The sequence below is a fragment of the Anopheles cruzii genome, chromosome 3 (genome assembly GCF_943734635.1).
Source record: "Anopheles cruzii chromosome 3, idAnoCruzAS_RS32_06, whole genome shotgun sequence".
Lineage (NCBI taxonomy): Eukaryota > Metazoa > Arthropoda > Insecta > Diptera > Culicidae > Anopheles > Anopheles cruzii.
In genome coordinates this window covers 70081653-70095885 of record NC_069145.1, presented here as the reverse complement: position 1 = coordinate 70095885, position 14233 = coordinate 70081653, and the positions used below count along the sequence as shown (strand labels likewise).

Sequence of the window (14233 nt, the reverse complement as noted above, 5' to 3'; positions counted from 1 at the left end):
CGTGCGTCTCACTTCGCCTCAGTTACATTTTACCCCATTTTTAACAATTGGCCCACAGCGTGTATTTTCGTTTTCGTCACTTTACGGTGCCATTTGTTACAAACTGAACTGTGATAGCAAAGAATGCTTCCGTTTATAAGGTTCGGGAAATCGAGCATGCAGTGTGTTCTTTATGAGTTGCGAAGGCGAGGTCATGTTAGCTGCCTGACTGTTCTGGATCCGCGGAAAATGGACCGATCGCCGGATGTCTGCTTTACTAAGAACCTTAACTAGTATAGCAATCAAGAGTTGTAGGTGAGGAAGGAGATACTTGAAATATTGTTACAATACAATACAATTTGACTCGCTGCAAAGTTTGCTAACTGAAGTCGCATCACCAATCGTTTGGGTAAAGGAAATCAGATTGTTTTGTTTATTTTTACAGTATCGAAAAGAAAGGTCAGCGGCTTCAGGACAATAGTAAGACCGATGCTCGGGTAACGCGTTTTACTCAGTCCACCGGTGGCAGCAGGATGGATTTGTACAGACGTAGTACAGTCTCATTTCCTCTTCCGCTCGTCTGGTTTGTGCCTGGAAGAAAACGGCTTCTCGGTGGGAACACTTAGGACACGCGTGCTCTTCTGTCCGTGGAAGGGTGGGATCAGATATTACATCCGGAACTATATGCGTCAACTCACTAAAGTAAAAATTGAAATATAAAAGAATAAGTAAATGCTCGTTATGGGACATTCCATTTGACACCCGCAATACATACTCAATTTCGTGCATAATTTTGTTTACGTAGATGCAGTTTGAGTCGGCCTCCTGCTTGTAATCACAGTTCCGGCATGCGTAGAGGAGAATTTTGTGTTCCTTGTCCTCTTTCGGGTACAGCATATTGTTGCTGCAAAACGGGTTGTAAAGAAACCAAAAATTAACGTTAAACGCTGCTTAACAGTGCGGATCGGGGAGCAAATCTTCACTTACCATTCTTGGCAGAATCGAATACCCACGAAGCCGGGCCCATCATCGTGCGCCGCGTCGTATGCCATCTTGCTTAAATATGTGCGATTGGAACGTGGAAAATTAAGGGAACAACAAATCCAAGGGCTAAAACAAACCCGACGCACAACACACGATTCAGCAGTTCAGGACGCACAAGTGACAAGCGGATATTTTGGTTTGTGATTTGACAGCGCTCAGTTTCGTCAGCGTTCAAAATGAGCGCAAGTCACTTTTCTTGAGGATTATTTCACACAATCAACAAAAGCCAAAACATAATGGAGACACGTTTGATATTGTGCGATTGTGGGATATTTTCTCCCTATTCTTATTTCTGAAGTTTGTTTAAAGTGCTGGATCTTTTTATTATTCGATCGTCCAACGATAATTAGACGCATCGTAGTAGCTCAGTTAACGCTACGATTGAAATATTTCACTCACTTGGCTCTAGCTAATTCTCGAACAATCGAGAACATCTCGAACTCACGATTCACATTTATTTATTTTTCTTTACTTTTTGCATGTCAAATACCGCGCACGCATTGCAAGATTGAGAGACGCGCATTAGATTTTGTGAAACAGTTTTTGAAACGAGAATCTCCCTACAAAATGGCCAGTGGAGATAATCCAGACCAGCCGCGCCATCCGCGCAATCTACAGGTAGGCATTGCAAGTGATCTATTTATTCACGTGTGAAAGATGATTTTCTAATCCATTTGCAGGGTCTGCTTAAGTTTGCTATGGAAGCAACCAAGGACGAAGACGCTCCACGCGGACATTCCATGGAGCGAATGGACGAGGAGCGACGCCGATTTCTGGAGCTTGCCCTGGGAACAGTGGCCGTCGATATTGCTACAGAGTTCGAAAAGGCAATTCACATAATCGAGGACAAAGATGCGACGGATGAGGCGAAGGTCGATGCGTTGGAAGCCGTGTTGGACTTTGTGCAGGATGTGGATGCGGCAAACGATTTCTTTCAGGTCGGAGGTTTTCGAATAATTCGGCCAGGCGTGGAATCGCCCAACGCAAACATACGCAGCTGCACGCTCCGATTGATTGGGGAACTGACACAGCATAACGCATTTTGCCAGTCGAAGATGCTGGATATGGACATTCTTCCGAAATTGATGGAAATGCTTTCCGACGAACCGAAGGTAGCGGAAAATGCACTCCATGCCATGTCGTGTATGATACGGCACTGCGACCCGGCGATAGTCGCTTTTATGGCAATCGGCGGCGTCGAGTGTATTTTGCGATGCATGGAGGTTGGCAGCGAAAAACTGAGGGCATGTGCTGCGTTCCTCACGACTGGCATAGTCACATCGCATCCATCTTCGCGGGACGAGTTCGTTAAGCTCAACGCGGTGGAAATATTTATGGGAGTCATCAAGCCAACCACTAAAGACTACGACCCAGAGCTGGACACCGCGCTGTACGCGCTGAAGCATTTGATTGAATGCGACGAGGGCAGGCGAAGATGCTCCTGTGAAGAAAGTTTTAAGGTGAAACTGGATACGATTATCGAATACAGCCGAGGAAACAGTGCATGTGAGGTCAGTATGCTTTTCAAATCACGAAAATAACAACTCCTAATCTTGTCTTTTGTTTCATTACAGGAAATTTCGCGATGCTCCCGATTCATTCTAAAGCAATGCTTTTCCGATCCTAACGATGAAAGTAAGCAATAAACGATTGGTTGCATTTTGATTGTTGTTTGTGGCGCCAATAAACATACTTCCGATACGAAACTTTGTAAATTGTAGTTGATTTTTGAAATGCTTCAAAATCCGCAGCACGATGAAACGACGCTAATTGAGGAAAATAAAATCAAACTTATGGCCGAAGTGCGCTCAGTTGGAAGTGTCGGGTCGTTGACTGCGGCGCGAACGCGCATTCATGCGCCACGTGCTCATTCGGGAACGACCAAAGTGCATTACCGGTCGGACCCGGAAGATGATAAACATCAACCGTTTCAATGGACCAGGTTGGGGGGTCGTCGAAGAAATATGGAGCAATAACGTCGAAGGTGCACCAAATGATTCACGAGGCATCGAAAGCATGGACGAACAACATGTTTTCCTTTTAAAAGCACTGACACACAGAGCGAGAGTGCTTCGCACGCGATATTCGGCGTCATAAGTGCTGTCTAACGGCGCGAGCGTCACGCATACGCTGCTCAGTATCTGGGTTTTTGCGTCTAGTCCTGCGATCTTGTTGTTTCGCTTGTTTGCGACATGGTCCGAATTTCGTATTTCACCATTTTGCGTATCCATGTATTTTGTTTTTCGATCGTACAATCCCGTTTGCAGTGCCGTTACGCGCCCTCGTTCGTCTACCGATGGTTTACTTAATCTTTGATCCCGAAGCGAAACGATGGATCATCTGTTTCGTTCTACTTGCGTCGCACGAACCCTGGCACGTGGCTTAAAATGCTCGGGTGCAGTCTCCGGCCGACCGGAACGGTGGCTTCTCTTTGTGTTCACACATCCGATGGCGCTAAGAGTTTATTGTACGATCCCATTGACTGCCGAAGGTAGGGAGCGCCGTCCACATTGATCATTTCCGACCATCCGGTCGCGGAGGCGTTTGCGGTTCACGGTTGTTCTTTATGAAGAAGAAGGATGGTCCCTTATCTTTCGGACACAACGAAATAACGAAGACGGCAAACAGCTGAAGATCAAGGTTAAGCATTATTATGGGCAGGTTAGGAACCGTGACCCACGCAACCGCTTTCGCGAGGGCCTAGGTTTACTAGTACTAGGCGTCTCCATTGCACGGAATGCTAGGCGTCTCCATTGGGGGAAGAGAATGGGTTTGTTATGATAAACGTACGATTTTTGAACCAGCGTTGCAAAATGCGGCATTGTATTTAATTGACACTAAAGTGTTGATCACAGTGCCATGTTTTGCAGTTACATCGGCCCGTGGTGTCGTCGTTCTACTTCGTTCTTTGAATTCTTATTGCGTTGCTTCGATAAAGTGACCTCCTCAATCAACCCGCATCGAAACCACGCGTTACGTTTTACATACGACGAAGAAAGTTGGAAAAACAATAAAGCGAATTTAGAGCAAGAAAGTAGCTGTTCCACATTTAAGTAGCGCTGGTTTGAAAACTGACATTGTAACCTTTTCGTACTCCAAATGGTCAAAGGGGTTAAATATTGATTGATATTTTACGGTTTTAAAGCGGACAACTGCAACGCATCGAGCGTCGTGACAACAATGGGCCGCGAAACACCAACACAGGACCGAAGCGCAATTACCCATTGCCCATGGCCTCAACCGTTGACCGTTGCCGTCGGCGACAGACAGCGGGAGTCGCGTTGGCTCTTTATGGTGGAAAAATAAACCAATTTGGCAACGTTCGAAACGTGCGCATACCAATACACATACACCATGGACGATCCACCGGCAGACGATCCGATGGAAAACCCATGGACGTGGTGGTATGTTTTCTTTTGGCCCTGTTTTCACTGTTGCCCATCCATACACACACCCTGCAGCGCGCGATCGCTACTACACCCGGAAGAGGTACGCCAAGAACCAAATACTACCATCACGTTCACTGGCCGATCGCGCACTGTACACAGATTTGCCGGTGGTTTTGTTTTTGTTTTCCGACCATACAAACACCGGCAGTTGCGTTGTGCTGGTCCTTAATTACGCCGTCGGCTCTTTATGATGCGTTCGATGCGCGGTGAACGCAAACGACATATGGCCGCGTCGGTGAACCAGGATCCTCAGTCGACTGGCGGCTTCCAACAGGAGCGCAAGTAAACCACAAGAACCCTCCTCTTCCGGTGGACAATCCGGAGGATCAAAGCTATCACAAAAGTGCTAGGAAGTTCATATCCCGTACTAGTGAACGCAGTGAACTTTAGTAGCCTTTTTGGAAAACAATTGAACTATATTATTGTGAGCCTACAAGACCCCAAAAGAACACTCTGGAAATCTCTGGCAGCCACAGTGAATGAAGGTGTGCTGCATAGAGTTGGTGTTTGTGGAAGATCGAACTGTGGCGCTGCGCATTTAGTGTGGAAATTTGGTTGGGAAGTCCTGTGAACTCTCCCGTGAGTCGGACTGCCAGCGGTCGTTCACGTCAAGCCAGATCGCCATCGCTTTCGAGACCGCTCAGCTGAAGAGTAAGTGCCACTGTTCGTTAGAATTTAATATACGTATCTGCCCTTTCTCAAGCGTCCCGAATTGATGATTGACGGTTTCGTGCTCTTGTAACACGATCGCGACGCTAGACAGCATGTCTTGTGAGCTATTTTTGGGTCGCTAACAACGAACTGCTGCAGCTCCTAGTTCCACCGTCGCGCGCGGGAGCGAAAACCAAGGGTGCCATTGAACCTGTATCTCCTCGGGACGAACGAACCTGTCAGGAAGTGATGGATTTTCCGGGAACTTATGGGAAGAAATTCGAAAACAAAAAACGTAAAGCCTTTTTTGCCGTTTTCGATGCGCAATTTCACTGACAGATTCTCTCGAAGAAGAACGGCGGCCAATGGTGTCACGCCGCCGTGTGGCGGAAGTCGTAGTACAGCACGGACGGCGACGATGGATCATCCTGTTTGGAAGAAACTGGTTTCAGGCGCCCTACTTACAGCGAATTTATCGTACAGCCACAATATGGTCGGGCCCGTCTGATACAAATTGTGCCACCGGACACAATAAGCCGGAATTCACCATCGGTTGGCAGTGTTTTATAAACAACCGACCACGCGACGCTCTAGAAACGCCTAGTCATGGGGTTTTACCTTGCGTTTTGCGTAGTGCATTCGTTGGCGTTGCGAAAGCACGTGATCGGCCGTTGTTGCGTCGCGAACGTGTGAACTTTGGAACGGATGTGTCGAACTGGCTCTAGTAGCATTCGCTTTTCATCGATTTATGTATCGTTTCTACCCAGACACGCAATTTTACCTGCGACGCACCGCGAGTTATGGCCATACCTGTGAAGAAGGCGACGCCAAAACGGCCACTCCTGAGAACTCGCGCGGAAAATCTCACGATCGACCGCGATCGTGAGAAACCGGTGCTCATCGTGCGATCATTGAAAGGAAAATTTTGGCACTCAGCCGCCGCAAGAGGGAAAGAGCGCAGGAGTTTCAGTTCCCTGCTCAGTTCCGTTTCGTCGGATCGGCAAGTTACAGCGAAAGTGAACTTTTCATTTCTGAGACGTAGTTTTCACCGTCCAAAGCGGTGCGCCAAAAACGACTTTCAAGGTTCCGTTTCTTTGTTTAACAACAACTCACGCGCACGGTATCCCCACAGCTGCTGCCCGGCCAGCTACACGTGCAGCCTGAGAAAGGAAATCGCACGAAATTCGTGTGTCTAGTGGTGCGAAGGACAGTTGTAAAGACTTTACGTATTTTCTTTGGCACCGTGCGAGTGGCAGGGCCGCAGCATGAATAGCCGAGGTAAGCATTCACTGTGGGACTATGACGCTCGAGAAACCGGTTCCGTTGTCGGTGCCGAAAGGAACTTACTTGAGCGCTGGGTTTTGTGGCGCAAATCGATTACGACATAAAGTCGCTGTCCGGTCAACGGTCAATTTCGGCCACTAGAACCGCGATCCTCTGCTTCAGAGTGCTGCAAGTAGGAGCACAGAAAGAGCTGATCGTGCGTGCGGCGCGATCATGAGACGGCGTGACTGACTGATTTATTTTTGTAAATTACGAAAATCCGTTCCGTCTCGCTAGAGCGTCATAAGCGTGCATGGTTTATAAACGTTCGCCGTACCCAACAACTGCCGGTAAAATGGCCGAATCTACTTCCGCGTGACATCATGTGAGCACAGCAGCGACCAATCGAAATATCTCTGAACATGGTTTTTCGCAATTTATACGATTTAATGTATGCTTAGAATAGGCTGCGTTTGCAATATCATTAACTGGCGTCCTATTTCCAGGGCGTGTCATCACAATGCCGGCGGAGTGTGCGGCAAACCCGCTACAGCGGGCTCTCGCGGATGCTATCATCCGCATGGTGTCGATGGACGAGCTACGCATTCTGCTCGCCTGCGGTGCTAAGGTAAACGATCAGGTTACGCAGGGCCTCAAGCCGTTGCACTATGCCGTCTGGCAGAACAACGAGGCTGCGGTTAATCTGCTAATTGTACGCGGTGCAGACATTAACGCGATCGACGAGGTTGGCTACAGTGCCCTGCATCTGGCGGCCGAGCATGGGTAAGGCATGGTCAACGGGCTAGTATCCACTAGACAAGACTGAATCGTTCTACATTTTCCCATAGGTATCTCAATCTTGCAAAAATTCTGCTCGATGCCGGATGCAAAGTGGACTACCGGAAGCCAACGGACGATCCGTACCCGCGGACAACACTCTGTGACGAACCGCTTCGATTGGCATTGCGAAACAAACACTATGAAGTGGCCCGTCTTCTGCTGGATCGTGGCGCGGATCCGAACAAGCGCTACTTTTTCGGTTCGGAAATTAATCTGGCCACGGACGTGGAGAGCCTTGAGCTGCTGCTTACGTACGGGGCGAGCACAGAGGCTCGCGATCGCTCCGGAATCACACCACTGATGCGTGCGGTGAGAACGAACGGAAGTGTCGATTCGGTGCTGCTGTTGCTACACTACGGAGCCGATGTGAACGCGATGACCGATGCCCGAAATGATTACCGCACCGTGCTGCATTACGCCGTCCTGTCAGGTAAGACCCAACACAGATCGCGGAAAACAGCCGCTTTATTCAGCTAATTTGTCTGTCCGCTTCAGGAAATGCTTCGCTTGTCACGATGTTGCTGAAACAGGGTGCCCGTGTGGACATTCCTGCACCACTGCCAGAACCAGACCGGCCCAGCCCGCTCGATCTGGCCGTTCTGCGCGGAGATCCCGTTCTCGTGAGAATACTGCTCGAAAACGGTGCCAACGTCAACCGCAGCAGCCCCATCATTGGTTCCCCGCTGCACGTGGCCTGCGCCGACAACATCCCGAACAGAGTAGAAATCATGAAGGTGAGTATTTTGGGTTCGATCCTCGAAAAAATGCGGTTTATTCACCTTGCATCTACCCTGTGAATTGCCCTCTTGGCAGATGCTCTTATTTTACGGCGCCGACCCGAACGTGCGCGTTGTCGGTGATGTGGCCACCAATGCGATCCTGCGCCCCCCACTGGCCGAACTACTGGCAAGCAACGAGAAGGTAACACCCGAAGAACTGCACATCCTGCTGCGATACGGTGCCAGGGTAGGTTTCAACGCTATACAGTCCTCTGCCGAGCGCGTTATCACTGAAATTGTTTCTCCCCGTGTCTCGCGAAACAGGTTATCCTTAAGACCCAGTATCGCGACCCGGACGGTCTGCTAAACTGCCTTTCCAATCTGCACCACGATTCGGCCGCGTTCCGCATCATCCTGGATGCAGCCGAGGAATTCGACCCGTGTATGATTCGTCGCAATCAGCAGCTCACCGACGAACAGCGAGAACTGTTGGCCGAACGGGGCTCGGTTCCACGGAAACTGAAATCACAGATCCGTGCCCACTATCGCCGCCTGTTTGGGCGGAATCTGGTCGAGTTTGTGCCCCCGTTGTTCGTGCCGAGTGAGCTGAAGAGCTACCTGCTGTACGAGCATAGTTTTTGAGCCTTAAGGCCGCCAGTGTGCGCAGCACAAACGCCTCACTATTACTAGCTTTTCAGCCATCGCAACAGGAACCTGATAAGACTTAAAACGAACGGCGAATCCTTTGATATTCCCACCATATGATAGACTATAGATTGTAAACGACTGTTTCGAGCTTCGCTCGAGCGAGAGATGGACGCTTCGCCTGCGGTGGGATCCGTTCGGGATCTCCGGTGCTCGCGATCCGTTGTACTCCTTTTCCCCCCTAGTTGGGAGAGTTCATGCGACAAGCTCTTTTTTTAGAGTGATACGAGAAACGGTTGTGATATGAGGAGACGACACATTTGTATCTTGCATAGTTTTGTCGAGCGTAGGTAGCTTGAAAATAACCAATAATACGTAGAATGGTTATTGTGGTAATCGATGTTTTACTTAAATAAAATGAATAACGATTAAGTTTGGTGTTTGCTTTACAAAAGTTAGCGAACAGTGCCGAGTGGCATTTGTCTCTCTGACCTCAAACGATGCTTGTGGCACCGCGGAGCGCCAAGTATCCGGCAGTCAGATCCATCGGGAAGGTGCGTATCGTTTGATACTCCTCGGCGTTGTGGTACCGTAGCTTCGAGTGTGGGTCAGTGTACGGCGCGACCAACCCGGAAATGTCGGAGTACTTTTTGGCCGGCTTCAACGACGGTGGTGCGTTCACGGAGGAATCTTAATCGGGGCGGGTTTGACGTTGTATCAGGGCTATGATCGATGGCTTCGTAAACGAACTCGACTTACATGTAATGTCCGTCGCCTTCCATGGCAACGTTTTCTCGTGTGTCAGTATTTGCTTTAAAGATTTCCACTGTCGCTTTTTCCCGATCGTCGGGTTTACCTCCGAAAGATCTTTTCTCTTAAACACAGGTTTCGCCGTTTCCGCTTCCATTGCACGGCGTTCGATTGTGCGCCCGAACCGGTTGTAAACAAATCACCAACGCCAAATGTCTGGCCAACGAACCGGTTCACTGTTGTCAGAACCAGGTCTTGAACTGTCACATTTTGCCATTCTCGTCGTGTTTCAATGAAAATTAGATTAAGAAAGCAACGCTGGTGATTATCGATAGTTAATTGGATTGTGCGTTGGCCAGGTGGCCGCAAAAAACGGTCAGATGTTCACGTAGCGCGTGCACACCATCGTGAGGATTTTCCGCGTGCGACAGTCGAGAATGTTTTGAGTGCAGCGCTTCGCCAGTGGTGCACAGTTCCTTAATGACGTGGTGCTACCGTAACGGGCTCCGACCTCATCCAAGACCAAGACGAATGAAAGCAGCTGTTCCATATGCCTACACTAACACAAGGCCCGTCAGCAGAGGATTGCAGCCACGGCAGCAGTTGCTTTCAGACAGCCTCACGACGCTCGCGGCCCCAAGCATCCGCAGGACCATCCGCGGCAAGCAACTCTCAGCTTCACCCAATATCCCGACGCCAGCAACCGGCGACGAACCAGCGGAAGCGACGGGGGCCGCCCGACGATGACAGTGCCGAGGAACGCACCGGCTACAGTGTGACGGCGGCACCGGAACCGGACGACGATGCCGACGTGGCACCGATCGCCGTCCCCGCCAGTGACCCGAACAGTGCAGAGTTAAGTGTTGTGGACGGTAAAACGCGCCGCTACAGTCGGATCAGCATGATCATTATTTATGGGCGCGAAGCGCTCTGCATTCTCGCCCTACTGCTCACCACGTACGCCACGATTCAGAACACGCCGCCGAAGGTGGCCAAAGCTCCAGCACCGGTGCCATTCTTTTCGCGCGGTTCACTTGTATCAGACTTCCCTTCCGGTGCCCTCGGTACGGCACAAGCGCGAGTGGCCGTCACGGAGCTATCGTTCGTCTTCTACTACGCTCCGTGGTGCGCCGAGAGTCAGTATGCGCGCCAAGCGTACGAAGCCGTCGCCCAGCTCTACCACCGGGAGGCTCACTTTGTGGCGATCAACTGTTGGCAGCCAGGCGGCGAGTGTCGGCAGCGGTACACGAAGGTGCTCTCGTGGCCGGTGCTGATGGCGTACCAACCGAACGGGTTTGTGATCCAATACCACCAAGCGTGGACGGCCGGTGCCCTTTCGCGGTTCGTCCAATCGTTGGTGGCACCCCTGCAGCGGTTCGTTAATCCTGCCGACCTGATGGATCGAATGACCGGCAAGGATGTAAGTGCCACGCCGCACGATCGCACGATCATCTGATCTTACATTCGTCCATTTCTCGTAGGCTGTGATCGTCGCATTCCTTGAGGTGAGCAACGACAGCAAACTTTACCACCAGTACTATCAGGCGGCCGTCAAGTGGCTCGAGAAGGATCCGTTCCAGGAGGTTTCATTCGGGGTCGTGACGGGCGAGTCCTGCAAGCTGTTTGGCGTCGAAACGCAACCTTCCATTCGGCTGTACTTGTGGAATGAAACAATCGTAAGGATTCTCGGGTCTGCGACGGGTCGGTTTGTTTCGGTGATACCAATTCATTTTCCTTCTACGTCATCAGGAGTACGTCGGTAAGGAATCGTGGACACCGAGGGAGCTGAACGGTTGGCTCGTTAAACATCTGCAGGTCGTCTCGATGTGGATCGCACCGCCCGGGACGAAATCCAGCACGATCGCACCGTACTTCCGGCAGGGTCCGGTTCTGTTTCTCTTCAATCCGCGGCCACTGTATGCCGAGGGAGACAGTTCCGATGCGTACATGATGCTCCGGCAGCTCAGTATGCACTATTACAACTGTGCCGGTGATACATGGGTCCAGGAAATGGCCCGTGAATACATCGCCGAACAGCGTCTGGTCGCCCTCGAGCGGTACACTCACCGAAAGGTCCAATGTGGATCCATTCTGGGGCGACACCCGTCGCAGGATGACGACGAAGGAAGAGGGGCCGATGGTCGCCGTCGACGCCGTGGCGGGATCGATCGATCCACCGTGTCCGTTTCGTTTGTGAATGTGCTCAATTCGTCAAAGTTTGCCGATGGAAGAAAGCTTGCGGGCCACTCCGGAGGATCGGAACCCGATTCCGCGTACTGTGACATAGCCCCGGCACTGGCCGGAAGGTGCCAACCGACGGAAAGCTGCGGAGCCCGTTTCGGTCCCGAAAGGAAACCATCCCTGCGGTGGAGCGGTACAGGGCAGCAGCAGCAGGAAGAAGAAGATGGGTGTCCGGCAAGGGCACGCCCTACACCGGAGGCTTCCGAGGTGGTCACTTCAAGTGCAATCGACTCGACGCACGACTATCGGGGTCCGAAATTGCTCACCAAACAGTACCTCCGCCGGCAGTGTGAGTTGTTTCGGTTGGCGGAGGGAGATGGAACGCACTTGTTCTACACGGAGCCGGAAGGCGAATCGGACGCAATCTACGCTGCGGTCGGTGGATTGTCGTGCAAGCATAACAAAACCCTCACCTTCCTCAGTATGGACAGCTCGCTGTACCATTCGTTTAGCGAGCGGCTTGGGATCGACGTGCTGCAGGAACCGAACCGAACCGTGGCCTTCATCGTCGACGCCGAGAACGAATCGACGTACGCGCTACGGTCACCCATTAACCTGCGGACGTTGGCACGTTTCGTGCACGATTACTACAACCGCAGCTTGGAACGCTTTCAACGATCGTCCAACAACCGCTACGAGCACACGCATCACTTCGACGCGAATGAGTCCCGGAGGCACCAGGAGCAATTGCTTGCGGAACTCAACCGTACCCGGGAACGGGAAGCGAGCGAAAGAAGACAGAAACAGGCCAGCAACGCAGAGGCTCAAACTAATGGCTCGGAACCGTCGATGGTGGTAAACGATTCCACGGAGACACCACCGACAGCGGCTCCGGTGGCACCGCGGGAGTATCACTCGATACGGGAAATCTATTCGACCAACTTTCGGCGCGTCGTGCTCGAGACGAACCGCACGGTGGTGGTAAACTTTTACTCGATCCAGTGTGCCTTCTGCGGCATCCTGTCGCACTACTTGCTCACGGTGTCGCGCTTACTGCGTCACCAACCGCACCTCGAGTTCGTGCGCATTGACGGTGAGCGCAACGATCTCGACTGGGAGTACACAATGGATGTGTTTCCTGCGCTCATCATCTTCCCCGGTCCCGGCAGGTAATGCCATTCCGTCCATTGGCTTTCAATCCGTTAATATGCGACTCTTTACACGCCTTTCAGGAAATCGGAAAGCCGTATCTTTCCGCAGACCGAACGAATCAATGTGCCGAACGTGCTTAGCTTCGTGCTGTCCAATCTCAGCCCTACCGAGCGTTTGCATGCCACCTTCCTGCTCTGCAGCACCGCGGTAAGTTTCGCGTCCCTGAGAAGGTGATAGTTGCGGGTGATAACGGATGTTGTTTCTTTCCATAAACACACGCAGAATAAGGCCTCCAGTACCGATTGCCTCAACATGTTGCAGCACGAACTGAGTGACGGCATTCGGGTGGGATTGCGCGACTGGCGTCGGCAACCGTGCGCCCGGGAGCGAATCTTACGCCGGCTGCAGCTGTTGAAGCACTCCTACCTGGACACGCTCCGCTGTCTTAGTCATTCCTGTGATCTGAACCGGTTGGCGAACAGCAGAAAGCAGATTCTGCAACTGTGGCCGATCGTCGCTCCGTCGGAGAGGGTCTGCTAAAGGGTCCTTTCGCGCTGTTTTGCGGTTACGTTATGTTTGTTGATTATTTTAATGCAATTCCAATGATGAATCATTATAATTTAATTCGTTCTCCTGCAATATGCTTTATTAGTTCAGCAGCCGTTCTGACCATAATAATTGTAGCTAGTTATATTGTGTTGAGTTTGCTTGCACCATCGCTGCATTCGGTGCACGCATTCTCCTTTTTGTGGCCACTGATAAACCATTTCTATTGTTAGTGTTCGTTTCCCTCTTTCGTTCGTCTTCCTTCCTCATCCGTTGCGGAGCGTCAGGAAGTTATAAAAAGTAAAAGAGTAATGTTTGCTCATCTTGAAAAACAGAAAAAAGTTGATATTAAATACCTGGCACGGGTACACCTTACGGAGCCAACTCTGGGCGGCCCTGGAAAGCAACAGTGTCATGCGGACACTGTCCGTTTCAGGCTGGAAACCTTATGTTGTACATAACTTTAGTAAGTGCGCGGTGCCACGCGTGGCACAGGAGATTGCAAGAGACTCAGAGGCGGAAGCAAAGTAACACAAATACGAAGCTGCACTCCGAGGCGCGAAAGTTTACGCCGGCGGCTACGATATAGGAAAATAAACAAAATTCGAAAAACATGCATGATCTTCAATTTTACCGTACATTTTGGGGCCTGAAAGGGTAAACGCACACACACACGCCGGGTGATTGGTCATTTGATTTATTCAACCCAGCACGGCGCGCTATTGAATGATGCAAAATGAGAGGAACACTTGCATAATTCACACCATACCCTGTTGTGGTGCCGGATAAACAATCGTTGGGCCGTAATTGCCACCATATTTTGCCGCCAAAAATTCCACCGGATGGGCCCCCAAGTACACGTGCCAACGGTTACGCTTCAACACCTGGGGCCGCTGCTGCGCCTCCGTCTGCGTGTTCACAGGGTTGAGGTCATACGACCACCCAAGGACCCAGTGACCAATCGTTAATGGCGTTGACGAGTCCATAGGTTGGAGAGAACCTTTGGCCCGGTCT

At 50.9% G+C, this 14233-nt stretch overlaps 5 protein-coding genes across 6 annotated transcripts; 3 read left to right on the top strand and 2 right to left on the bottom strand.

The window, feature by feature from the left end:
* Window positions 1–300: 300 nt before the first annotated feature.
* LOC128273241 (DNA-directed RNA polymerase II subunit RPB9) lies at window positions 301–1126 on the bottom strand. The gene is made up of 3 exons (XM_053011176.1): window positions 967–1126; window positions 755–883; window positions 301–676 (listed from the first exon to the last, which is right to left on the bottom strand). The coding sequence occupies exons 1-3, from the start codon at window positions 1029–1031 to the stop codon at window positions 487–489; spliced, it is 384 nt and encodes a 127-aa protein (XP_052867136.1). The 5' UTR covers window positions 1032–1126; the 3' UTR covers window positions 301–486.
* Window positions 1127–1509: 383 nt separating this feature from the next.
* LOC128272740 (hsp70-binding protein 1-like) lies at window positions 1510–2725 on the top strand. Its single transcript, XM_053010608.1, has 3 exons — window positions 1510–1641; window positions 1704–2534; window positions 2598–2725. Exons 1-3 carry the CDS (start codon window positions 1591–1593, stop codon window positions 2667–2669), a joined length of 954 nt encoding a protein of 317 aa, XP_052866568.1. The 5' UTR covers window positions 1510–1590; the 3' UTR covers window positions 2670–2725.
* Window positions 2726–4860: 2135 nt separating this feature from the next.
* LOC128271600 (ankyrin-1-like) lies at window positions 4861–9003 on the top strand. 2 transcript variants are annotated; one of them, XM_053009191.1, is made up of 6 exons: window positions 4861–5123; window positions 6893–7169; window positions 7235–7656; window positions 7722–7960; window positions 8040–8192; window positions 8270–9003. In XM_053009191.1, the coding sequence occupies exons 2-6, from the start codon at window positions 6907–6909 to the stop codon at window positions 8585–8587; spliced, it is 1395 nt and encodes a 464-aa protein (XP_052865151.1). In that variant the 5' UTR covers window positions 4861–5123; window positions 6893–6906; the 3' UTR covers window positions 8588–9003. The 2 variants fall into 2 exon arrangements, with proteins under 2 accessions (XP_052865151.1, XP_052865150.1); XM_053009190.1 differs by lacking the exon at window positions 4861–5123 and adding an exon at window positions 6123–6401.
* On the bottom strand, window positions 8987–9497 carry LOC128271601 (INO80 complex subunit C). The gene is made up of 2 exons (XM_053009193.1): window positions 9350–9497; window positions 8987–9280 (listed from the first exon to the last, which is right to left on the bottom strand). Exons 1-2 carry the CDS (start codon window positions 9495–9497, stop codon window positions 9084–9086), a joined length of 345 nt encoding a protein of 114 aa, XP_052865153.1. The 3' UTR covers window positions 8987–9083.
* A 288-nt stretch (window positions 9498–9785) lies between these two features.
* Window positions 9786–13792, top strand: LOC128272521 (uncharacterized). Its single transcript, XM_053010346.1, has 5 exons — window positions 9786–10760; window positions 10822–11016; window positions 11090–12690; window positions 12754–12880; window positions 12956–13792. The coding sequence occupies exons 1-5, from the start codon at window positions 9891–9893 to the stop codon at window positions 13211–13213; spliced, it is 3051 nt and encodes a 1016-aa protein (XP_052866306.1). The 5' UTR covers window positions 9786–9890; the 3' UTR covers window positions 13214–13792.
* Window positions 13793–14233: the final 441 nt, after the last annotated feature.